Raw genomic sequence first — 26,997 nt, 5'->3', positions numbered from 1 at the left:
CTCTGGAGGAGTTAGGAATATTGGTTACTTAGAGCATGCAGTTCTTTGGGGACAGTAAAGCAGTCCCAAGTAGTTGACCCTTTAAGGGAATTTTTTACTGAGGAGTAAGAAATACAAGAACATGAGATGAAAAGGAGAAAGAAAAAGGGCAGTGTCTAAAACAAGCTTTGCTTGTTTTTATAAGGTCTGACCTAAGCAAGAAAGGGAAGAGAAGAAAGCATTAGCTTCCGCTTTTCCTGCATTGCATGGTCTTCTTCCCAACTTGTGATCAACATGGCATTTGATCTAGATTATTATAATAAATATACTTTAGTAGTTTGGGAGCTTAACCTTGATGCATAATGTAATTGCTTTAGAAAAGTATAGTTTGAGTTTAGACAACTGACGTGAAGATAAATTTTCAGAATGTTATGTCATTATAATTTGTAAACTACACATATAAATGGTTAATGCCAGCACCTCTTGAATTCATTTTGAATTTTACCTAGAAATGTAATCAAATAATCTTAAATTATAGAATTTATAGTTACAAATTCAAGGCTTGGTTGATAATATTTTACTGTTTGGATCCTGTTTCATGAGCAGCTCTTCTTTTAAGGTTTCAGGTTCGTTCACCAACTTTCTTTCAAAAATGCCGGGACCAGCATTGGTATATTACTCAATTGGAAGCTGCACAAACTAGCTATATCCAACAAATAAATAACCTTAAAGAGGTAAGAAAAAAACATATTTTGGGTTTAGTGTTTCATATTCATAGTTTTACTGGCCTGTTACATTTGCAATTAGATTTTGTACATTGCTTTTTTGTAATTTTATAGAAAAGTCCAATATTCTTATTCTCCATCTACTTAACACCTTTGAGCCTCAAATTTTGCCTCTTAGTTCGTTAGCCACTAGCAACATACGGCTGTGTGAACTTAATTAAAATTAAAAATTTAGTTCTTCATTTGCATTAGCCATATTTCAAGTACTTGTATTGGACATTGCAGATATAGAACATTTTTATTATATAAAACTGTATTGGACAGTGCTGCTCTCATTTGAGGTAAACTTTTTGTGTTTCTCTTAGTGATTTATTTTTCTTTTCCATGCTATCTTGAATTTAAGTATTCAAGCTATAGAGTAGCTATAGAATAATTGAAAATTGCCCCATCTTGAATTTTCACTATTGCTGAATTGAGCCATGGAAAGGATCATTTAAGGAATTTTTATTTTATAGTGGTATAAACTAAATTGTATGAGGAATGTTTCTTTCAGCCAGTGGAAGTTGAGATGGGGTGAAAGGATTGAAGTGCTGAGAATGGTTAATAGATGAGGGAGGAAAGTATGAATGAATACATATGTGGAGAGACTTTCATGTTAAGTGTACTATTTAAAACCACTTGTATTGGGGATCCCTGGTGGCTCAGTGGTTTAGCGCCTGCCTTTGGCCCAGGGAGCGATCCTGGAGTCCTGGGATCGAGTCCCGCGTTGGGTTCCCGGCATGGAGCCTGCTTCTCCCTCTGCCTGTGTCTCTGCCTCTCTCTCTCTCTCTCAGTCTATCATAAATAAATAAATCTTTAAAAAAAAAAAAAACCCACTTGTATTGGGATGCCTGGGTAGCTCAGCGGTTGGGCGCCTGCTTTTGGGTCAGCTTGTGATCCTGGGATCCGGGATCAAGTCCCACATTGGCTCCCTGTGAGGAGCCTGCTTCTCCCTTTGCCTGTGTCTCTGTCTCTCTGTGTGTGTTTCTCATGAATAAATAAATAAATCTTTAAAAAATAAAAATAATTTAAAACCATTTGTATTTACTATACAATTTGCTAATTATTTATGTAACTTGGGTTGGATATGAGAAGAATGAGACTAAAGAGGGCAGGAGGGGTTTTTTTTGCCATGGATTTTTCTATAAGCAAAAACGGGAGAGAGAGAGAGAGAGATGGTTCAAAAAAATGGTTTTAGAACATTTGGATATATTTTTTTTGCTGTACCAGTGAAGTACTGGTTGTGACTCACGTTTATTTGTGCTATTATTGTTTTAAAAGAGACTTACTATTGAGTTGTCTCGAACTCAGAAATCAAGAGATTTGTCACCACCAGATAATCATCTTAGCCCCCAAAATGATGACACTTCTGAGATACGTGCTAAGAAGTCTGTATCATGCACCGATATGCTTCTCCAGGATGGTTCTACTACGGCTTCAGTAAGAGAGGTCAAAGAGGATGAAGAAGAAGAGGAGAAGATTCAGAATGAAGATTATCATGTAAGGGGCACCTGGATGTCTCAGTTGGCTAAGTGTCTAACTCTTGATTTGGGCTCAGGTCATCATCTCAGGGCATGAGGTAGAGCCCCATGGCCAGGTCTGTGCTCAGGGAGTCTGCTTGAGATTTGTTACACTCCCCACCCCCATGCAGTCTGTCTCTCTGCATAGATAAACTCTTAAGTTTTAAAAAGATTATCATGTAAGAATCAGACTTGTTTTAGATTCATTTTGTGTTTTATAAGAGAAATAAGATTATGGTTTCCAATATAGAGAATCTATATAAAAGTCTTGTCTATTTATTTTCATTACTAGTGTATGCCCATCTGTAAATATTAATAAGTCAGAAGTTGTTGAATCAAAATGTTGCAAAGTTCTAAAATTTATTGTAGAAAACTGTACATTTTACAAAACAAACTAATGTACTAGAAACTATAAATTGTGGAAATAAAAAATGCATTCTATTTTCACTCACTAAAACTAGTAAAGTACCTTATTTTTGCATATGTAGGTAGAATGATTTAGGTTTTGGGAGATAGCCAGGTTTTATCCCAGCTAAACCACAGTCAGAATAAGAATTTAAAAAGTAATTGTTACTGTTTAAAGTGAGACAGTGATGCAGAGACAAGGTTTTTTGGGTTTTTTTGTAACTGTTATTTTTAAGATGGGAGACTTCAAATATGTGTTAAAATGAAGGAGCCAGTGGTAAAAGAGGTAAGGTTAAGGTACTGACAAGACAAACTATTTAAGGACATAAGAGTGGAGTGTAGCACTCAAATGAAGCAGTTAACTTTTGATAGGATGAGGTTAAGGAAATGGTGGGATTTGCAGGTTGGGCAGTATAAATTTGGGGATATTTACACTTAATGACCAGGGTATTTTTTGATGCAGATAGGTGATGGTTTTACGAAGTCCTTGATATCAGAGTAAGACCAGAGAAGTGATGATTTGAAATGTTACCCTGTAAAGAGCTTTACTGGCAGTTGACATGAAGTATATGAAGCATTTCCAGAGGCATTGAAGGTCTAGCTGAAAATGGTGGCAATCAGTTATTAGTGGAACCAGATAATGTGGTTGTGTGGTTTTTATATAAAGGGCTCAGCTGCCTCTGCACAGAAGCAGAGAATTCTGATGATGCATTCTTCTTTGGTGCTTGGTCAATTGGCTGGATCAGATGATCACCTGAGTAAAAACATTTGAAATAGAAGTCTTATTTCTTTGTCTTGATCTAGCATGAACTTTCTGATGGAGATCTGGATCTGGACCTTGTTGGGGAAGATGAAGTGAATCACCTTGATGGCAGCAGTTCCTCTGCCAGTTCCACAGCAACAAGTAACACAGAAGAAAATGATATTGATGAAGAAACTATGTGAGTCTCTCACATTAACTACCAATAAAGCATCTAAGTGGTAACTCTTAGAAGCATGTTAACTAATTTAGGCCTAAAAGTGGGAATATACAACATTTTTACATACTATAGAGTATCTTAGATAAAGAAGGAACTTGAAGGAAAGATAATCAGTTTCCTCCCTCTCATCTCTGGGTTCCAAAATGAGATTTAATTTTTCATTTTATTTTTTTATTTTGTAACTTTTTCATATTTAAGAAAAGTCACAAAAATATTAAATGACAGTTCCCTTGTTCCCTTTTCCCAAATTCCCCGAATGTTAATATTTTGCTGTGTTCCTCTTTTCTGTTTTTTTTTTTTTTTTTGGTGTGATTTTCAAGATTAGGTGAATATATTTTTCATTATGCTTCCTAAAAACAACTGGGTTTCTTATGTAACTGCAGTAATCCAAAATCAGGATTAACATTGATGTAATACTATAATCTGTGACCATTTAAACATCTGCCATTGATGTCCTTTGTCTAGTCTAGGATCCAATCTGGTATCCTATGTTGCTTTTAGTTAAGTTTCTTTAGTCTTTAATCTGGGCCACTTAATCTTTAATTTTTTGTTTATGACTTTTACATTTCTTTTTTGAAGATTTTTATTTATTTTTTCATGAGAGACAGAGAGAGAGTGGCAGAGACACAGGCAGAGGGAGAAGCAGGCTTCCTGCAAGGAGCCCAATATGGGACTTGGTCCCGGATCCCAGGATCACGCCCTGAGCTGAAGGCAGACACTCAACCACTGAGCCACCCAGGTGTCCCATATGACTTTGACATTTCTGAGAAAGAGCAGTTAATGTTGTAGCAAGTCCCTCAATTTGGGAGTCCTCTGTATGTTTCCTCACAATGAAACTGAATTATGCACGTTAGGCAGGAGTAGTAGAGAAGTGATGTTAGAGCCTTTTTAGAGTATCCTAGAGGAAATGGTGGGAAGACACATGTCTTTTATCTGTCCCATTATAATTGATTAAGCTGATATCTACCAGGTTTTTTCCACTCTAAAATTACTAATTTTTGCCTTTGTAATTAACAAATATCCTGTGGGAACTTATTTTGAGACTGTAAATATCTCCCTCCCATCACCTATTTCACCCATCCCCCAGTTCCCCCCACCTGAACCCTTTCTGGTAACCATCAGTTCTATGTAGTTAAGAGTCTGTTTCTTGGGTTGTCTTTTTCACATTTTCCCTTTGCTCATTTGTTTTGTTTCTTAAATTCAATATATGAGTGAAATCATATATTTGTCTTTCTGATGGACTTAGCATTGTTCTCTCTACCTCCAACCATGTTGTTCAAAATTACAAAATTTCATTCTTTTTTAATGACTTAATAATATCCATTGTGTATGTAATATATACATACACACCACATCATCTTTATCTGTTCATCAATCAGTGGGCGCTTGGGCTGCTTCCATATCTTGGCTATTATAAATAATGCTGCTATAAACATAGGGATGCATGTATCCTTTCAAATTTTTGTATTCTTTGGGTAAATACCCAGTAGCGCAGTTGCTGCTGGATCATAGGGTAGTTCTACTAATAACTTTTTGAAGAACCTCCATACTGTTTTCCACAGTGGCTGCACCAGTTTGCATTCCTACCAACAATGTATGAGGATTCCCCTTTCCTTACATCCTCACCAGTATCTGCTGTTTCTTGGGTTTTGATTTTAGCCATTCTGACAGGTGTGAAGTGATGTGATGTCTCATTGTGGTTTTGATTTCCATTTCCCTGATGAGTGATGTTGAGTATCTTTCCATGTGTCTCTTGGCCATGTGTATGTCTTCTTGGAGAAATATGTGTTCATGTCTTCTGCTCGTTTTTTTAATGGGATTATTTATCTTTTGGGTGTTAATTTTGGTGAGTTCTTTATGGATTCTGGGTACTAGCCCTTTATCAGATATATCATTTGCAAATATCTTCTCCCATTCCATCAGTTATCTTTTAGTTTTGTTGTTTGCTTTGCTGTTTCTTCCAGAAGCTTTTTATTTTGGAATAGTCCCAATAGTTTATCTTTGCTTTTGTTTCCCTTGCCTCAGGAGATATATCTAGAAAAAAGTTGCTCTGGCTGATGTCAAAGGAGTTACTGTGTTCTCTTCTAGGATTCTTATGGTTTCAGGTCTCACATTTAGGGCTTTAATCCATTTTGAATTTATTTTTTGTGTATGGTATAAGAAAGTGGTCCAATTTCATTCTTTTGAATGTTGCTATCCAGTTTTCATAACAGCACCATTTGTTGAATGGACTTTTTCCTGTTGGGATATTCTTTCCTGCTATGTTGAAGATTAATTGACCGTATAATTGTGGGTTTATTTCTGGATTTTCTATTCTATTACATTGATCTGTGTGTCTATTTTTATGCAAGTACCATACTCTTTATTACTATAGCTTTGTAATATAACTTGAACTTTGAATATAACTTGAGGGATTTTTTTTTTACCATGTTGTACTTGTCCAGTGTTTTTTTCTGTCTGTTGAAATGATTGTGTTTTTATCCTTTTTCTTATTGATATGATGTATCATGTTGATTGACTTGGGAATATTGAAACACCCTAACCGCCCAGTGGGGGGAAAATCCCACATGATTGTGGTAAATGATTTTTTAATGTATTGTTCGTTTCAGTTTGCTAGTATTTTGTTGAGGATTTTTACATCTATGTTCATTATAAATACTAGCCTGTGGTTCTCTCTCTCTCTCTCTCTCTCTCTTTAAGATTTATTTCTTTTATTTTAGAGAGAGTGCAGTGGGGGGAGAGGGACAGAGGAAGAGAATTTTTAAGCAGACTTCCTGAGTGCAGAGCCCAACAAGGAACTCCATCATAGGACCCCTGAGATCATGGTTGGAGTTGAAACCATTACAGTTACACGCTTAACTGAATGAGCCACCCAGACAGCCCATGTGGTTCTCTTTTTATTGTGGTGTCTTCATCTGGTTTTGATATCAGGGTAATCATAGCTTCCTAATGAATTTGGAAGTTTTCTTCCTTTCTGTTTTTGGAATAGTTTGAGAAGAGTAGATGTATTAATTCTTTCTTAAGTGTTTGGTATTAAAAAAAAGTGGTATAATTCAGTTGTGAAGCCATTTGGTCCTGGACTTTTGTTTGTTGGGAGTTTTGTGTTTTTGGTTTTATAAAAAGATTTATTTATTTATTCATGAGAGACAGAGAGGCAGACACACAGAGGGAGAAGCAGGCTCCATGCAGGAAGCCCAATGTAGGACTCGATCCCAGGAATTTGAGATCATACCCTGAGCCAAAGGCAGACGCTTAACTGTTGAGCCACCCAGGCATCCTGGTTAGGAGTTTTTTGATTATGGATTCAATTTCTTTGCCCAGTAATCCGTCTGTTCAAATTTTCTGTTTCTTGTTTCAATTTTGGAAGGTTATATGTTTCTAGGAATTTATCTATTTCTTCTTGGTTGCTCAATTCGTTGACATGTGATTTTTTTATAATACTCTCCAAAAATTGTATTTATGTCACCTTTATTGTTATTTCTCTTCTCTCATTTGTGATTTTATTTTACGTATGTATTTATTTTAAGTTGGTTCTACACCCAAGCTGGGACTTGAACTCACAACCCTTGCATGGGCTCAATAGTCACATTCACTACTGACTCAGTCAGCCAGGTGGCCTTTGTGATTTTATTTGGGATATTTTCTCTTATTTTCTTGATAAATCTGACTATAGGTTTATCAGTTTTACTGATTTTTTTTTTTCAGAGAATCCGCTCCTCATTTCATTGCTCTGTTCTATTATTTTCTAGTTTCTACATAATTTATTTCTGCTCTTAATTTTTATTATTTCCCTTCCTCTGCTGGTTTAAGTTTTGTTTGTTGTTCTTTTTCTGACCCCTTTAGGTGTAAGGTTAGGTTGTTCATTTAAGATTTTCCTTGCTTTTGAGGTAGATCTGAAGTGCTATAAGCTTCCTTCTTAGAACTGCTTTTGCTATGTCCCAGAGGTTTTGAACTATTGTGTTTTCATTTTCATTTGTTTCTATAATTTCTTATTTTCTGGTTGATCCATTCATTGTTTAGTAGCATGTTATTTAACCTCCACGTATTTGTGCTCTTTCCAGATTTTGGGGGGGGTTGACTTCAAGTTTCATAGTGTTCTGGTCAGAAAAGATGCTTGCTGTGACTGATCTTTTGGAATTTGTTGAGGCTTGTTTTGTAGTCTAGTATGTGATCTATTCTGAAGAATGTGCACTTAAAAAGAATGTGTATTCTGTTTTAGGATGGAATGTTCTGAATATATCTGTTAAATTCCTCTCATCCAGTGTGTCATTCAAGGCCATTGTTTCCCTGTTGATACTCTCTTTGGATGATTTTTCCATTGATGTAAGTGGGATGTTAAAGTCCTCTACTGTTCTGGTATTATTATCGATCAGTTCCTTTATTTCTGTTTATTAACTGTTTCATATGTTTAGGTGCTCTTATGTTGGGTGCACAAATATTAATAGTTCTTTGCTTGTTGGCTTGTCCCTTTTATTACTATAACTGTTCTTCTTTGTCTTTTTGACAGTCTTTGTTTTTTTTGTTTTTGTTTTTGTTTTTATTTATGATAGTTACAGAGAGAGAGAGAGAGAGAGGCAGAGACACAGGCAGAGGGAGAAGCAGGCTCCATGCACCGGGAGCCTGATGTGGGATTCGATCCTGGGTCTCCAGGATCGCGCCCTGGGCCAAAGGCAGGTGCCAAACCACTGCACCACCCAGGGATCCCTTGACAGTCTTTGTTTTAAGAAAGAGCGAGACAGATAGGGTGAGGGAGCAGAGAGAGAGAATCTTAAGCAAGCTGTACACCCATCATGGAGCCAGATATAGGACTCAATGAGTCAACCTGGAGCTCTGTCTCTTGATTCTGTTTCCTATGATCAGAGAGATCATGACCTGAGCTGAAATGAAGATTCGGATGCTTAATGAACTGAGCCATTCAGGCACCTCCTTACTGGGTGCTTTTTATATCTTGTCTAAGTTCACTGGCTAGTGTCCAATAGAATGTTGAATAGAACTAGTGAGAGTGGACATCCTTATCTTGTTCCTGATCTTAGAGGGAAACTACACCATTAAGTATACTGTTAGATGTGAGTTTTGTATAGATGCTCTTCATCTGGTTGAGGAAGTTCCCTTCTATTCCTTGTTTGTTGAATGCTTTTATGGTGATGATTTGTTAGATTTTCTCAAATTCTCTTTGTGTTATCTATTCAGATGATTATAATTTTTCTTTATTCTGTTAGCATGATATATTAACTGATTTTTGGATTTTAATACAACTTTGCATTCCTGAAGTAAATCCCATTCTGCAATGATGTGTAATTCTTTTTATCTTTTTTCTGGATTTTGTTTGAAAGTATTTTTTTTATGCTGTATATTTCTCTGTGGCTGTTTTTCAGCCTGCTTCCTCCCCCAGGGAAATATCTCAGAGCTCTAAACCTAGAGTGAGGACAAAGGTGTGCTGATTTCTCCTGTTTTAGTAGAGAACCAGTAGGGGTGGACGAGTTAGGGATATACCCTGAGATCTTTTTAGCTTGTCTTCTCATACCTAGAACCTCTGTTTATGAATGAATTGGGACATAATGATTCAGGCCCCACTGTTCTAATTATGCTGCACTCAAGGTGGGGCCTTGGATCTGATTGGAACTAAAGTATCCCCATACTGGACCACATTTATTCACTTTAGTCTCAGCAATTGTTAGCGAGGGGGAGGATGAGAAATGCTTGTGTTTTACCCCTCCTGGGAAGGTAGCCTTCCATTGGAAGGCCTGTGTTCTTGGCTGCACTAGTCTGGAGTAGAATTTCTGTATCCAGAAATTGGATACAGAATTGAGAGGGGAAGGAGCAAGTGGTCCTTTTGTTTAAGTACCTCAAACTCAACTTTTTTTTTACCAGATCTCAACACATTTTCTTGATGAGTTTTTTCATTTTCTATGTGCTCTTAGAACCATTTCCAGAGTCTGTAGATGATTGTTGTAAAAATAACTTTTACCAATGTCAGTGGAGCAGGTCTGCAGAGCTCATTAAGCTGGGAATTGATCTTGTGACTTCTTTATATACCCCAAACTAGCACTCATTAGAGCTCTTCCATAATAGTACTTTGTCATTACAATAGGTAATAGTGGGTGTCTGGCTGGCTCAGTTGGTAGAGCATGTATGTGACTCTTGATCTTGGGGTTGTGAGTTCAAGCTCCACAATGGGCGTAGTGCTTACTTTAAATAAATAAGTAAATAAAAACTTTTTAAATTAAAAATTAAAGAAGGTAATAGTGTTTTTTGATAGGAGAGACTTTGTGAAGACTTTGGTAGGAAGCAACACCCTCTTTCTGAAATAACATTTTAAGATAATAGTAGGGTTTTTTTTAAGGTTTTATTTATGCATTTGCAATAAAGTGAGCGCAAGCAGGGGTGGTGTGGTCAGTGATCCTAACTGACCTGCTGGGCAGTGATCCTAACTTGCTCCATCCTGGGACCCTGAGATCATGACTTGAGTCCAAGGCAGACACTTAACTGACTGAGCTTACCAGGTGCCCCAAGAAAGTAGTAGTTAATCGTATATAATAATTTTATCATCTTTTTTTTTTAACCTTAAAATGTCATTTTAAGCCCAATTTCTTACGACTTAGATTTGTATTAATAGTTTGAAGCTATAGTTCTTTGAAGCTATAGCTTCTTCTGCTAACAATGATTCTCAGATTTTCTATTTTATTTTATTTTATTTTATTTTAAATATTTTATTTATTTATTCATGAGAGACACAGAAAGAGGCAGAGACACCGGCAGAGGGAGAAGCAGGCTCCATGCAGGGAGTCTGACATGGGACTCGATCCTGGGTCTCCAGGATCACACCCTGGGCTGCAGGCGGCACTAAACCGCTGCGCCACTGGGGCTGCCCAGATTTTCTATTTTAAAAATTAAATGTTGCCAACGTGTCTTGGTATTTTTTTTTAAATTTTTATTTATTTATGAAAGCCACACAGAGAGAGAGAGAGGCAGAGACATAGGCAGAGGGAGAAGCAGGCTCCATGCACCAGGAGCCCGACATGGGATTCGATCCCAGGTCTCCAGGATTGGGCCCTGGGCCAAAGGCAGGCACTAAACCGCTGCGCCACCCAGGGATCCCCGTGTCTTGGTATTTTTAAAAGGTAGTCTGAACATTAACACTACCAATACGTATGATAATGACAAAGGCCTCTTTCCTCATTTTTGTATTGAGAATTATATCCTAGTTTACAGGAGAAAGAAAACTATGCACTATTGTTATGACATTCGTTCAGGTGTGACAAATAATGTTAATTGTCCCTACTCTGTAGGAATGATGAATTTTGTATATTCTTAGGTCTGGAGAAAATGATGTGGAATACAACAACATGGAATTAGAAGAGGGAGAACTTATGGAAGATGCAGCTGCTGCAGGACCATCAGGTACAGAGGCCAAGCAAGATGTACAAGCTGTTCTGTCTTCTCTTTTTTTCTTCTCTGATTGTCTCATATTTTAATATATGGCAGCCACTGGTCTTCATCGCTAGTGGTATTGAAAGTGCTATATTATAAATATATATATGTTAGAGTATATTTGAAACCTGTAATAACAGCAAACATTTGGTAAGTGTTCTTATATACCAGGCATTGTGCAAGAGCACTTCATGTATACCTTATCTCATTAACTTATAACATTCTGTGAGATAGATTTTAATATTTTCTGCTTTTTATAGCTATACAAACTGGTATGTAGAGAAATTTAAGCAATTTGCTATCATTCACAATTTAGTAAATCAAAAAGAGGTATTAGTGTTTTGGGTTTGTCTGAATCCAAAGCTCATGGTTTTCTCTACAATGATATACTATCCCTTTTATGATGTATAAGTCCTGTTTGTATATCTAATTTGACTATAGAATAATATGAATAGATTCATGGAATGTGGCTTACAAAGGACCTTTTTTTTTTTTAAAGATTTATTTATTTATTTGACAGAGAGTGTGTGCACACACACACGGGGGGGAAGGGGTAGTTGGAGGGAATCCCAAGCGGACTCTCCACCAAGCACCGAGACTGACATAGGGCTCGATACCATGATCCTGAGATCATGATCCTAAGCCCAAACCATGTTTCAAACACTTAACTAAATCACCCAGGCACCTCACAAAGGACCTTTTGAGAGCTCATCTTATGCATGGAAAAACTTGGGGTTTAATTGCCTAGATCATATAAATAGTTGTTGGTAGAACCAGACTAGAACTTCACATCATCTTTTTCTTGGACTCCATTTTTTGCTAGACCACACTGCTCCTCTTGGGATGGAGTGACTCAAAAACTGCTTGTTTTTTTTTGTGTGTGTGTTCTTAGACCTGTTTAATTAAGCGTGCAAATCTTGAGTAGAAGAATATAAGATAGCTTTGTACTGCTTCTGCTTTATTGATGTTGCCCTTGGTACAAACACTGGCATATTTATAACATGTTTGGATCACTGAAGGCCTCAGCATTTCAACTTCCACCCATGCTTTTTATTCTTCCTACTTCTCACTTTATTCTAGGTGATCTCACTTATACCTGTATTTCAGTTCTGTCTATATACTGATTACTCTTCAAGTTCTATCTCTAGCCTTTATTTTTCACATGACTTCCAGACCCATGTACCAGTCTGGTTTTGATGTTACCAGACTCAGCATCTTGCAAACAGAAATCATTATCTTTTTATCTGTCTGCCTGCCTGTCAGTAATAGCTCATCATCTTAGTGATTGATCATATTAATTATTCTTCATATTTTCCTCTAGCTCAAACTCTGCCTTTAATACATTACCCAGATCTGTTGATCCTGCCTCCTCAACAGTGCATGAATTCATTTATTACTTTCCATTCCTTTGCTGTTCCTACTCTAGGCCACTTTCTTTCAAAACAGCCTCCCCTCTGGGTTCCTTGTATTGTTCCTTTCCATTCTGTTTTCCCATAGCATGAGTTCAGAATGAGTTGTTTTTTCCCTTCAAATTTATATCTGATCATGTCACTTCTCTACTTTAAAACCCTTTATTGGATTCCATTAACTTACAGGATAAAGCCAAGCTTGCTAATGGTACAGAAGGCCTTTCATATGATGGCTCCTACTCACTTCTTTAGCCTTACCTCTCTCATACTTTCCTGTATCACTTTTCAGCCCAAAGGAACTTCTTTAATCTTCTCAAATGTGCTTCCCAACATGTTCCTTCTATCTTCTCATACCAGGCATAGTCAACTCCTATTCCTTTTTAATTTTAGCTTGCATTTATTCCTGGAAGCCCTCCTCAGCTGTGTGTCCTTGCTCTCTTTTTTCTGCTCTCTCAAATTAACCTATTAGAATAAATATTAAACAATATTATAATTGCTTATTTAGCTACCTATTTTCCCCTTTATCTCTGAGCTTCATGAAGCTCTGGGCCAAGAAATAATGTATATCTTCATTTTGTATCCTGGCATTTAACACGATATGGTAACGGATCATTTAATAATTTTCAGATAAATATTGAGTGAATACACTTTGTTTTACTAAGTGTTGAGTGTAATTTTCAAAGTTTGAAATGTATAGAAAAATTCAGAAGCTCTCTTGGTATAAAATGAAGATGGGTGGACTGAGTCAAGGTTACTGAATATTTTTCAACCTTGCAGGGTGGTTTTTTCTTAGTTAAATCTATCATTTCCTCTCAAACTATATTATAGGGAAATTTGAAACATTTTTACACGTACTGGGTAATGGGTAAATAAAAGGTTATATTTTAATTTATTCATTCATCCACCAGACATTTATTGGATACTTACCTGGAACTGTGTCCTGTTTTACTATCTGGACCTACAGTATTGAGTAAAAAGACATCTCTGTCACACTTATGTTCTGCAATTCTGAAATTATTAATTCAATAAATAGTTTTAAAGACCTGTTATAATCCAGATGCTAAGTTGTGGGTGCTGAGGATATAATAGTGAAATATACCCAGTTAATTTTTATTTTGTGCTTTTGGGAATTTTAAATATTTGGTAGACATTTCTTGAATGCCTTCCCTATATCAATATTTTTGGAAAATACAATGAAAAAGACTTAAGTAATTTATAATCTACAGGTGAATAAATACACAAACACATTGCTAAAAGGTGTAAGACAGTACACATACAAAAGAATTGCAAAAAAAAAAAAAAAAGCAAAACAAAACAAAAAAAAAGAAAAGAATTACAAATTTCTTTAGATACTGCCTCCTCAGGAGGTGGAACATAACTCCCTACCCTTAAATGTGGGCTGTGCTTAGTGACTTGCTTTCATGATAATAGTCCAGAAAGGGAAAAAGTAATTTTATACCAGAGAAATCTGGCAAACTTTATTTTAGCCATTGTTGTCATATTTAACATCATCCACGTTGTCATGTTGATAGCATGTACCCTTGTTATGATGTGTTGAGGATGGTACTTTACACCTGTGATGTTGTCCTCCCCAAACCCCATAAACACAGTCTAACCATGAGAAAAACACCACGTGAACCCTAGTTGAAGGACATTTTACAAAATATGTCACTAATACTTTTTAAAACTGTCAGTATCATTACAAGCAAGAGAATTCTGAGGAACTGCCCCAGACCAGACGAACCTAAAGAGAAATGATCATCTAGATATAATTTGATGTTCTGGATGCCACCCTGGGACATAAGAAATACATTAGGGAAAGATGAATGAAATCTGAATAAAGTACAGAATTTATTAGTTAATATATTAGTATTAGTTCATTAGTTATGATAAATGTACCATTGTGATGAAAGCTGTTGACTGTGCAGAAAGTGTGTCGTGGAATTTACAGGCATGCTCTGGATTATCTTTGCACCTTTTCTAGAAACCTAAAACTACTATAAAATGAAAAGTTTTAATATATAAAAAAGATGGTAAAAGCTAAATTAAGGGTGAAGTTGGGCTGAGTGTGGAATGAATTATTACATGTAAATTAGAGAGGGTCCATTTCAAGCCTGTTGTGGTTTATATTTCACAACCACACTATCATCTAAAGAATTATGTCAATGAACATGTTTAGTTGTCCATTATGTAGAAAATTTCTCTTATACAGAAGCTAGGTATGAAGTAAAATAATACATATATTTTTAAGATTTTATTTATTCATGAGAAAGAGAGACGGTAGGCGGAGGGAAAAGCAGGTTCCCTGCAGGGAGCCTGATGTGGGACTCGATCCCAGGACCCCAGGATCACGACCTAGCCGAAGCGAAGGCAGATGCTCACCCACTGACCACCCAGGTGTCCCTGCAGTAAAGTAATATTTATTTAATTTCAATATATAGGTTATATTAAATAAGGCTATATAGCTTGAAGTAATTATTTAATGACTCAGGTGCCTCTTCAAGAATTGCTTTTAGTTTATTGAGTTATTTTCATTTAGTTACAAGAGAACACTTAAAATCATGTATTGAAATAGTATCATTCTGAATAAAAAGTATCATTCTAAAAATATCATTCTTAATCTAGAACATTAGCTAGTATTCAAACAACACTGATTAACTTTCCTTTAAGTATAATTAAATTTGTGCAAATTTATAGGATGCATTTTTCTACATTTCTGTTTCTTTTGCAGGTAGTAACCATGGGTGTGTGGGTGCCAGTAGCAGAACGTCAAAGATATTAAATAGTAGAATTTGTAGGATTTAGGAGTCTGACTGGATGGGATGGATTTGGTGGGTGTGTGGGGATGATTCCTTAAGGCTTCTGGGTTAGGCTGGGCTCTTACAGAAGATAGTCCAGGAACAGAACATAATTTATTCAATTTGATCTGTGTTGATTTCAAGAAACCTGTAGGACTAATTAGAAGATCTCAGGTATGTAGTCTGGTCTAAAAAGATATATTGATTTTTTTTTTCCAAACAACATGTCTTATTAATCAGAATAAATAAAAAATTCACAAAAGACTTTCTGTAGTATATAAAGAACTTCCGTAAATCAACAGGAAAAAGATAAGACTACCTCCTAGAAAAAAAAGGACAAAAGACTGGAATAAACATTTCATTGAGGAGGCTGTCCACATGGCCAGTGCACATTTTAAAAAGTACTTAGCCTCTCATCAGAGAAATACAAATTGATGATGTGTCCCACTGTGGACCTCTCAAGTTTATTTATCTTAAATAGAGTTTGTTGAGCTAAGCTTCTTGGATGTGTTAGATTAATATTTTTCTCATCATATGGTGGAAATTTTCAATCATTTTTCTTTCATTCATGTTCTTTCTCTTTGCTCTTCTGTGACTCCCATTATATATATGTTGGTACATTTGATGAGATCCCACAGATTTCGGAGACTCTTCATTTTTCTTTTTTTTTTTTTTTTCGGTAAGTGCCAAATAAAAGCCCAATAAGATACCATTGCACACACACTGTAGCAGCTAATATATACAAATATTTTTTAAACTGGCAATACTAAATGTTGAAAACATGTAGAGAGATGAAAACTCTCATATCTTGCCAGTAGGAATGAAAATTGATACCACAACTTTGGAAAACTGTTGGGCAATATGTGTTTAAGATGAACATACACATACTTTTGTGTGAGCAAAGGCTAGTGAGTAGATTTTTTTATAAGAGTATTTAGGGCAGCATCATTCTTTTTTTTTTTTTTTTTTTTTTATGATAGTCACACAGTGAGAGAGAGAGAGGCAGAGACACAGGCAGAGGGAGAAGCAGGCTCCGTGCACCGGGAGCCCGACGCGGGATCCGATCCCGGGTCTCCAGGATCGCGCCCTGGGCCAAAGGCAAGCGCCAAACCGCTGCGCCACCCAGGGATCCCAGCATCATTCTTTTTTAGGTATTGTCATTGTGTCTCTATGTATATGTTTTTTAACTTAAGAAAAATAAATATAGGGACGCCTGGGTAGCTCAGTGGTTGAGTGTCTGCCTTTGGCTCCAGGTATGATCCTGGGGTCTGGGATCGGGTCCTGCATTGGGCTTCTTGTGGGGAGCCTTCTTCTCCCTCTGCCTCTGTCTCTCATGAATAAATAAATAAAATCTTTAAAAAAGAAAAAGAAATGCAGTTTATAACCAAGTAAAGGATGTGAGAAAGTTGGTTTAGAACTAGACTGTGTAGGACCTTGAATGTCATGCTCCTGCATACAGGCACTATGATAAAATGAGAAACTTCAGTAGATCAGTGTGACATTTTAGCAAGGGCATAGCTCAAGAAGTGGGGGATCTGTCATTGATACATTTACTTTTTTATGAGTTTTATATTTTTTTCATGTGACCTTCAAGAGCAGTTTATCTCTTATCTTTTTATTCTATTCAGTTTATATCTTATATTTTTATTCTCTTATCTGAGAAATTCAGTAGCTTTATTCTTAGCAGCCAAAGACTGGAAGCAACCCTTTACATATAGAATAAAGAAGGAGATTGGGATATATTAATATATGGGATGCCACCCAGCAATAATGAAAATGAATAAACTGCTACATACAGCAGTATAGATGAATCTCATGAATATAATGTTGAACAAACAAGCAGGATATTAGAGTACATACTGTCATTTCATTTACATAAAGTTCAAAACCAGGCAAAATTTTTCTATGGTATTTAATTCAGGATGGTTACCTTTGGAGAGGAAAGTGAGCAATTTTAGGAGACATGGGATTTGGGGGTCACTGGTACTTTGTGAACATTTATTAGGCTGTATACTTTGTATTGAGACAGACCTACACAACATCCAGAATGATGGCAGTATCAGCTCTGAGAAAGGGAAACTGAAATAGATGCTCAAGTCTTTGATGCCTGTGGATAGTGAATAGAAAGGATGGGAAGATGGGACGGAGGGAATAGCCAAAGGGCATAAACCACGAAAGAAAGGAGTTTTTGATCATTGATGAAGGCTTTGGGAAGAGTATTGAGAAACAGGAATGTGCTAGTGTTAAATGGGTCCATGTAATGTGGAAAAATGAGCAACTTTTATTTTTAAAGAAGAACCAGATACCAGGGCAGTAGCTACAATACACAGGGCCACTGAATAACTTATTATCCAGTCGGAACCGCCTGGGCAGCTTTTTAGAAAAAAATTCTCAATCCCACTCCAGCATATTTCTCAGACATTTGTGGTGGAGCTAGCAATCTGTAATTTTAAAAACTCCTCCCAAATGCAGCTTGATTTGGAAACTTCCTAGTAAAGGAAAAGGGTTAAGATACAGTTTCAAGGTGGAGAGGGAATAGTGTTTTTTTTTTTTTAAAGAGTTCAGCTCTTTCTTGAGCACATTACAAAGGTAATCAAAAAAGACCAAAGCCCATGTCATCATCAGATTCATCTGATTCTTCTTTCTTTGCTTCCACTTTCTTTTTTTGCCTTATGTCCACAATTATATTTTATTCCTGTTGTGAATAGGGGTGTGTGTGTGTGCACGCGCGCGCTTGTTCCAGTTCTTTGCTTCCACTTTCTTTTCCTCAGCCAGGGCAGCAGTAATAGAGGGGCCATGACCTCCTGGTGTCCTAGTATCCACCAGCCTCTGCATTTCAAAAGAGGCTCGGGATCCCTGGGTGGCGCAGCGGTTTGGCGCCTGCCTTTGACCCAGGCTGAGATCCTGGAGACCCAGAATCTAATCCCATGTCGGGCTCCCGGTGCATGGAGCCTGCTTATCCCTCTGCCTGTGTCTCTGCCTCTCTCTCTCTCTCTCTGTGACTATCATAAATAAATAAAAAATAAATTAAAAAAATTAAAATAAAATAAGAGGCTGCTGATGTTGACATAGGCCAGGGCCTTTGCAAACAACCCTGGCCAGAAAGGTTCAACGTTTATACCAGATCCTTTAATGAGGACATTGATCTTATCCTTCTTGGATGTCACTTCATCATTGTTGCAGAATGAGGGCCAAGGTGCTGGTGAACTCCTGGGTTGGAGGCTGTGGTGCAGGTGAATGCTGAGTGGCACTGTCAGACGTGGTGCTAATCCCCAGATGAAGTGAGAGCCTCACTCCAGTGTGGCCTTCCTTGGATACACTGAGCACCTTTGTAGAAGTTGTGGGAAAGAGGAGTTTTCTGATATTTTTTAATAGGACTTTCAGGGCGTACCAAGTCTGGGAAGAAAATTTGCAGTGGGATGATATCCTCAGAAGAGGAAGTTGGAAAAGGTGAGGATGTGAATATAGATGAAACACATAGAAATAAATAATTGGCTTGAAGCTTCTGAATGATTGGAATTTTTCTCCTGAGTTACTTTGTTCCAGATCTTTTGGAGAAATACTCATGAATAGTTAGGACCTGATTATTTTGTGTTATTTTTATATTACTTATTTTAAGACGTTACATGTAATATTTTAAAATTTTGAGTTTCTTTAGAATACATTTAAATAGTTTTCTTGAAGGAGGTCAGTTTAACCACCATTTCCATACCTAATATTTGCTAGTTATTGTATTAGGCACTAGAGAAAAATCAAGTGGCTTCTTTAGCTTAAGGAGCTTAGTGCAATATAGGTGACGTAGATAGGACATTGCTCACAGGTGTCAATACTGTGCATCAGTCTGAAAACTTGAGAAGATTACTGTTTTGGTGTCTAGTTCCTTGGAATCTGTGATATTATGGAGATATGTCTTTTAAGACCACTGGGTTATAGGACATACTCTCTCCTTCACCCTCATCCCCCTGATTATACATATTGTATATGCTACCACCTTTCTATTTCTAGGGCTGAGGATGGGATTGAAGGTTCTTCCTAAATTCTGGATAGTAATGAGTCCAGTGCTTAGTCACTGTGCTTATGTTCACCTCTCTGGCAATCTGGTTTCTATCTGGTTTCTCCTTTCTGCATCTCATCATGTTGTTACACCAACTCCTAAAAGAGAGGTCCATAGACAAATATTCAGACAACACTAATTGATTTACTTCTCCCTTAAGTATAACTAAATTTGTGCAAATTCATTGCATGCATTTTTCTACATCTCTGTTTCTTTTGCAGGTAGTAATCATGGCTATGTGGGTGCCAGTAGCAGAATGTCAAGAAGAGCACATTTATGTTCTGCTGCTACCAATAGTTTATTAGACATTGATCCATTAATTTTAATACATTTGTTGGACCTTAAGGACCGAAGTAGTATGGAGAATTTGTGGGGCTTACAGCGTCGCCCACCTGCTTCACTTTTGCAGCCCACAGGTAAAGTATTAGCAATAATTTCCCCTTTTTCTGTGATTCTTGAAAAAAACTCTTGATTTTAATCCAAGTGTCTCATTTAAGTCTTGGAACACAGTATCTTTCTATAGTAAAATGATTTTTCATTATATGTCATAAAAATGATATATCAATCAAATTAATTTTTTGGTTGCTATTGTTAAATGATGTTTGGCACAATAATGTCATAATGCCTGTTAGAATGTTTGTATATGATTTGGCATTGAGATTGTACCTGATTGACAGTTTGATTTATATAAAGTACTGTTGCCCTCTTTGTGAAGTTTTGCAGGACTCATGAATACCCTGACTTCTAAGTGGAACTGTGTCTAAACTGAATATAAAAAAATATGATTTCATGCTTTGATGTTCAGTAGCCTAAAAATGTATACCAATTAGCATCAGTGTTGTATTTGCAAAGGTTATTAAAGAGAAATTACATCTGTGCCACTGTAATGTGATGGACGCACACACACGATGTTTAGTCAAACCTGGACTTCTTTGAAACTCTTAGGCATAGTCATTTTGAACAGCTAAGAATTTATCTTTAAATGCCACATTTTAAAAACCATTTTTTTTAGCTTTCTAAAATATACTCCATATTTTCCTACCTTCTTAAACAATAGTGTTACACAAATCAGATATCAGTGATTTAATACAGTGATCTTGATGCTGCTTTAAAGCAGCAAAACTCAGTTTTCAAAGTCTGAGACAGAGCTTCAGTGTAGAAAACAGAGCTGCTCTAGTTGGGGTTGGGGGTAATCTTAGAGCCTGAACTATTTAGGCCTCTTTCTGATGTATACTTCCTGGAAGTCTGAGACTTTAATTTGAAAGACTGTCTTCAATCATGTTATGAAATACTTGCCTTTTCTCTGTGATCCAAGTACATTTTATATTGTGCTTTTGTAAAAATTCATCACACTGTATATAGTTTTATAGTATTTTTCTATGGTACTTTTATTATAAAAATTTGGAAAGTAAAGAAAATTACAAAGAAAATAAAAATCAGGGCAGCCCAGGTGGCTCAGCGGTTTAGCGCTTCAGCCCAGGGCCTGATCCTGGAGACCCAGGATCGAGTCCCACGTCAGGCTCCCTGCATGGAACCTGCTTCTCCCTCTGCTTGTGTCTCTGCCTGCCCCCCCCTCTCTTTCTCTTTCTTTCTCAATGTGTCTCTCATGAACAAATAAATAAAATCTTTCCAAAAAAAAAGAGTCCACGCTTAACCAACTGAGCTACTGAAGCGCCCCGAAGGAAATTTTTGCATTAGGTTTAAAACACCTCTATCCTTTAATCATATAACTTCACTTCTAGGACTGTATCCCAAAGAGAAAACAGAGTTGTTTGAAAATATCCAACAATACGCTTAAGTTTGAAAAATTCTAGTTTAGCCATGTATATCTTATAGACAGGCAAAATCATGTTTTTGAAAAATATTCAATGTCATTAGAAAAATGAATGCAAACTTAACAGAATAAGATCTCATTATCTAAAAATTAGTTTTCTGTGTAAAATTAATATAAATGAAGTGACCTGAGTTTCAAATCCAAGTGTTCAGAATGCTGAACACAAGGAAGAGGGTAGTAGAGAGGAAGAGCAAGACTTTATAAACATCTTGAGTTTGACATGCCAGTGGGATATCAAAGAAGAGATGCTTAATAGACAGCTAAAAATTAAAAACTGGAATATAGGCAATTATTTGCCTAGGGAGTGAGGCAAAAGAGAGTTTTAAGAAAATTTTAACAAGAAAAGGGCTAGGGATATGATTTTGGTGAACATCTTTTTATTGTGTGTGTGGAAGATGAACAAGATCAAAGAGCCTTTGGAAGGGAGAGAAACCAAGGAAATGGAGTCATGAAAACCAGCTGAAGATAACTAGAGGATATTAGAAGCTAATGTTGCAGAAAGATCCAGCCTTTCTATTAAAATATTTGCTTGGATTTCAATGTTTATTTTGGTTCTTTGCTTATTCTTCTCAATCTGTATTGAGAAAGAAATTCTCTTTTTCTTTCTTACTGCATGCTCTTTTCCTTATGTTACTGCATTAGCTAAGACTTCCAGTACAGTGTTGAGAAGGATTGGTGAAAGGGGACATATTTGCCTTTTCTGATCTTGGTGGGAAAGTTTCAGGCTTTTCACCATTAAGTATGATGTTACCTGTAGGTTTTTCAAAGCTATTCTTGATCAAGTTGAGGATGTTTTCCTCTATGCCTAGTTTACTAAGAGCTGTTTGTTTTGTTTTTTAATTCATGAATAGATATTGGATTTTGTCAAATGCTTTTTCTGCATCTGTTGATACCATGTGAGGATTATATTTATTGATTTTCAAATGTCAAACCAGCCTTGCATACCTGGGATAAATCCCACTTAGTTGTGGTTTATAATTCTTTTTATACACTGTTATATTCAATTTGCTAATATTTTGTGGGAGGTTCTTGTATTTCTGTTCAGGAGAGATAGTGGTCTGTAGTTTTCTTGTGTTGTCTTTGGTTTTGATATGAGAGTAGTATCTCATAGATTGAGTTTGAAGTATTCCTTCTACTTCTGTTCTTGATGATAATGGAAAGTAGATATAGACCTCTTCATATTGTCTATTTCTTCGATTTTTGGCAGATTGACTTATTTTTTTAATTTTTAAAAATTTATATTCAGTTAATTAACATGATATATTTTTGGCTTCAGAGGTAGAGGTCAGTGATTCATCAGTCTTTCATAATACCCAAGTGCTCATGATGTCACATGCCCTCCTTAATGTTCATTACCCAATTACCTCATCACTCCTTGCCCTCCAGCAACCCTCAGTTTGTTTCCTATGATTAAGAGTCTCTTATGGTTTGTCTCCCCCTCTTATTTCATCTTGTTTTATTTTTCTCTCCTTTCCACTCTGCTCCTCTGTTTTGTTTCTTAAATTCCACATATGGGTGAAATCATACGATAATTGTCTTTCTCTGATTGGCTTAGTTCGCTTAGCATAGTACCCTCTAGTTCCATCTACGTCACTGCAAATAGCAAGATTTGCAATGTGTGTATACACACACACACACACCCCACATCTTCTCTATCCATTCATCTGTCAGTGGACATCTGGGCTCTTTCCATAGTTTGACTATTGTGGGAATTGCTGCTATAAACATTGGAATGCAGATGTCCCTTTGGAGCACTACTGTTGTATCTTTGGGGTAAATCCCTGGTAGTTCAGTTGCTGAGTCATAGGATAGCTCTGTTTTCAACTTTTTGAGGAACCTCCATACTGTTTTCCAGAGTGGCTGTACCAGCTTGCATTCCCACTAAATATACAAAGGTTCCCCCTTTCTCTGCATCCCTGCCAACATTTGTTGTTTCCTAACTTGTTAATTTTAACCATTCTGATGGTGTGAGGTCGTGTGAAGGTCCAATATTAAATCATTGTGGTTTTGATATATATTTCTCTGATGCTGAGTGATGTTCAGTATTTTTTCATGTGTCAGCCATTTGTATGTCATCTTTCGAGAAATGTCTGTTCATGTCATCTGCCCGTTTCTTGACTGGATTCTTTTTCTTTGGGTGTTGAGTTTGACAAGTTCTTTGATAAGTATAGATTTTGGATACTAGTCCTTTATCTTCTCCCATTCTGTATGTTGTCTTTTGCTTTTGTTGACTGTTTCCTTTGCTGTGCTAAAGCTTTCTATCTTGAAGAAGTCCCAGTAGTTCATTTTTGCCTTTGTTACTATTGCCTTTGGAGATGTGTGTAGCAAGAAGTTGCTGCAGTCGGGGTCACAGAGGTTGCTGCCCCAGGTTCTCTAGGATTTTGATGGATTCCTGTCTGATAGTTAGGTCTTTCATCCATTTTGAGTCTGTTTTTGTATATGGAGTGAAGAAATTGTCCAGTTTCATTCTTCTCTGCGTGGTTGTCCAATTTTCCCATTGGTTGAAGAGACTGTCTTTTTTTTCCATTGGATATTCTTTCCTGTTTTGTCAAAAATTAGTTCACCATTGAGTTGAGGGTCCATTTCTGGGTTTTCTGTTCTTTTCCAGGTAGATTGTCTTTCAAGGTATTGGTCCATTACATCTAGGTTGTCAAAAATTTGTTGGCCTAGAGTTATTCATAGTTCCCTTTATTTTCTTATTCTTTCTTTTAGTACGTATTGAGTGAACCTCTTATGTATCAGACTCGCTGCAAGTTCATGTTCTTAACCACTATACTATAAAAGGAGCATTTTAAGAGGCATTGGGGTATGAATGATAGATAATATAATTGAATCAAGTTTTATGGTACATGTAATGGTAAATAGAAAGTTAGGTGGGGTTATTTTGTGAAAGGTGCTGCATGCTAGCCTAAGGAATGATGGATAGTGGGCATTGGGGAACCATTGTTGCAGTTTAGGAGTAGTTTGATTCAGGATGCTTTTAGAATGCTGCCAGTGCCCAGAAAACTATCAGAAATGGAAGTTAAATAAGGGTAGTACTATTGTAGAAATTTATTTCAGTGGTTCTTACTATGAGAAGGCAAATTCATACATTTCTGGCTATTTTCTCAATCATTATATGATCTAAAAATATATGGATTTGAGGTAAGGTCTTTAGAATCATCTGACATTATAAGATTTATTTATTTATTCATGATAGACATAGAGAGAGAGAGAGAGGCAGAGACACAGGCAGAGGGAGAAGCAGGCTCCATGCCGGGAGCCCGACGCGGGACTCGATCCTGAGACTCCAGGATCGCGCCCTGGGCCAAAGGCCGGCGCCAAACTGCCGAGCCACCCAGGGATCCCCTCATCTGACATTATAAAAGTTCTGCTTAACCTCTAAGGAATACACTAATCTGCTTTATATATAATTAAGATTTTTAATAGTAGCATGGCAATAGTAATATGTGGAATCTCGTGAAGTTGGAGTTAAAGGGTTTGGCAGCCAGGTAGAATATGGTATGGAGGACTCTGAAGAAGTTTAGGTGACCAGGATGGTAGTAGCATTGATAGATATTGAAGTCTGGAGGAGAAGCTTTAGAGAATTGTCAATCTTGAAGGCTATAACTGAATGATAGGAAAGAATTATTACAGTTGAAACTCACTTCTTTTTTTTCTTTTGAGAGAAAGAGCAAGAGAGTGAGCATTAGGGGTAGAGGGAGAAGCAATCTCCCTGCTGAGCAGGGAGCCTGATGCAGAGCTCAATCCCAGGACCCTGGGATCATGACCTGAGCCAAAGGCAGATGCTCAACCAGCTGAGCCACCCAGGCAATTCTAATTAACTTCATAACCTGTCACATTCAGGAAGGTTTTGTATTTTCAGTTTCTTTAAATTGTCAAGTTCCTGTGGTAGAAGATCCCATTACGCTTTCCTGTCTTGGCAGTTATCGTATGGTACTGAAATTATTTTTCATTTTTCCAGTTGGATTGTGAGCTTTGTGAGGACAAAGACTGAGGTTTCATCTTGTTCACTGTCGTATTCCCTGGCCAGCACAGTGCCTAACATTTGAAACAGGCTTGGGGGATCCCTGGGTGGCGCAGCGGTTTAGCGCTGCCTTCAGCCCAGGGTGTGATCCTGGAGACCTGGGATCGAATCCCACGTCGGGCTCCCAGTGCATGGAGCCTGCTTCTCCCTCTGCCTGTGTCTCTGCCTCTCTCTCTCTCTCTCTCTCTCTCTCTCTCTCTCTCTCTCTCTGTGACTATCATAAATAAAAAAAAAAAAATTTTTTTTTTTGAAATAGGCTTGGTTGTCTGATTATCAAATGAAGGAGGTTTGTCTAAATTTATTTTTTTTTTTGTATTTTCCCATTTGGGATTTTTACTTTTTAAAATCCTTGTCAGTTTCTAGTAATAAACTGAACCATGTGACTTAATACAGATTTAAGTCCATGTAGATGTGGGGTGCAAGATTTAATCAGTAAAGACTTTATTTAGCGAAACATTTTGAATATTTTATGCCATAGGTTAGCCTGGAATACAAAGATCACTAAGATGTAATCGGCACCCTTAAGTTGTTCACAGTCTGTATGTTTGTCTTTCTTACTGTAAGGTGACAAGTGCTGCAATGGAAGTATATTCCAAGTACTATAGAAAATTAGGTAAGAATTGATTTGAAAGAAGAGAAGGCAGTTGGTGGTTTAAGTGCCTAAAGGAGTAGACATTTCAGATGTCCTCTGATGAGTGTGGGTTAACAGAGAAAGCAAAGGGAATAAGACATGTGTAAAGTATAGAAGTGGGATATAGCATTGCCTGTGGATTACAGAGTTGCAAGTAATATCAAAACATTGGGATATGTTTGGGGTAGAGGCAGAAAATAAAGCCACTAAAAATTAGATAATGGGCCTCAGATGCGAGGCTGGTGCTCTCATGAATGATTGTAAGCAGGAAAGTAATATCTGATTAGTGTTTTAGAAAACTATTTCTGACATCTTGGTGGAAAGAGTTTGGATGGGGACTATACCACAGAATGCTTTTTTTTTAATATATATATATTCATGAGAGACAGAGGCAGGGAGCCCAACATGGGACTTCATCCTGGGACTCCAGGATCACACCCTGGCCAAAGGGAGGCACTCAGCTGCTGAGGCACCCAGGCGTCCCAGAATGCTTTTCATAAACATTGAGTCTTCTCAATGTTTATGAGCCTCATGACAGCCCTGTTAGGTATATATTATTATCTTCATTTTCCAAATAAATAATGGACTCAGAAGTTGGTAGGCTTCTATAAAGTTACAGCAACAAAATGGTAGATCTGAGACCAAATCCTGGGTTTCTAAAATCTCTCCTTACCTCATTTATAAAAAATTCTTTCTAGGGGTGTCTGGGTGCATGGCTGTTTAAGCATCCAATTTTGGTTCAGGTCATGATCTCAGGGTTGTGGGATCAGGCCCCATGTTGGGCTCCGTGCTGAGTGTGGAGCCTGCTTAAGATTCTCCCTCTGCCTCTCCCCTACCACAGAATAAATAAAATGAAATGAAGGTAAAAATAGAATTTAGTTATCTCAGACAATTAATATGAGAGAATTAAATGAGATAATCTGACATTCAGTAAGTTCTGGATGTTTCTTAAATAAACAAAGGCAGTAAAATCTTCCTATCAAGATAGAAGAATCTTGCCCAGAAGACTTTTGGCTGAAAGTGAGTCATGAATCCACTTTAAACACTGTCAGACCCGGTGGCGCAGCGGTTTAGCGCCGCCTGCAGCCCAGGGCATGATCCTGGAGACCCTGGATCAAGTCCCACGTCAGGCATGGTGCCTGCTGCTCCCTCTGCCTGTGTCTCT

At 37.1% G+C, this 26,997-nt stretch overlaps 1 protein-coding gene across 6 annotated transcripts in view; it reads left to right on the top strand.

The window, feature by feature from the left end:
* Positions 1–26,997, top strand: part of TRIM37 (tripartite motif containing 37) — a 133,259-nt gene that overhangs the window by 70,522 nt on the left and 35,740 nt on the right. For all 6 annotated transcript variants that reach the window (XM_055317320.1, XM_055317353.1, XM_055317328.1 and 3 more), the window contains exons 14-18: positions 599–713; positions 2,025–2,243; positions 3,473–3,609; positions 10,964–11,049; positions 19,562–19,756. In XM_055317320.1, the coding sequence (XP_055173295.1) occupies positions 599–713; positions 2,025–2,243; positions 3,473–3,609; positions 10,964–11,049; positions 19,562–19,756 (752 nt within the window). The remainder of the gene's footprint in view (positions 1–598; positions 714–2,024; positions 2,244–3,472; positions 3,610–10,963; positions 11,050–19,561; positions 19,757–26,997) is intronic.

This window comes from Nyctereutes procyonoides, unplaced genomic scaffold (assembly GCF_905146905.1).
Source record: "Nyctereutes procyonoides isolate TBG_1078 unplaced genomic scaffold, NYPRO_anot_genome, whole genome shotgun sequence".
Classification (NCBI taxonomy): Eukaryota; Metazoa; Chordata; class Mammalia; order Carnivora; family Canidae; genus Nyctereutes; species Nyctereutes procyonoides.
Note: the sequence above shows the minus strand (reverse complement) of the source record. Positions and strands in the feature narration are given on the sequence as shown.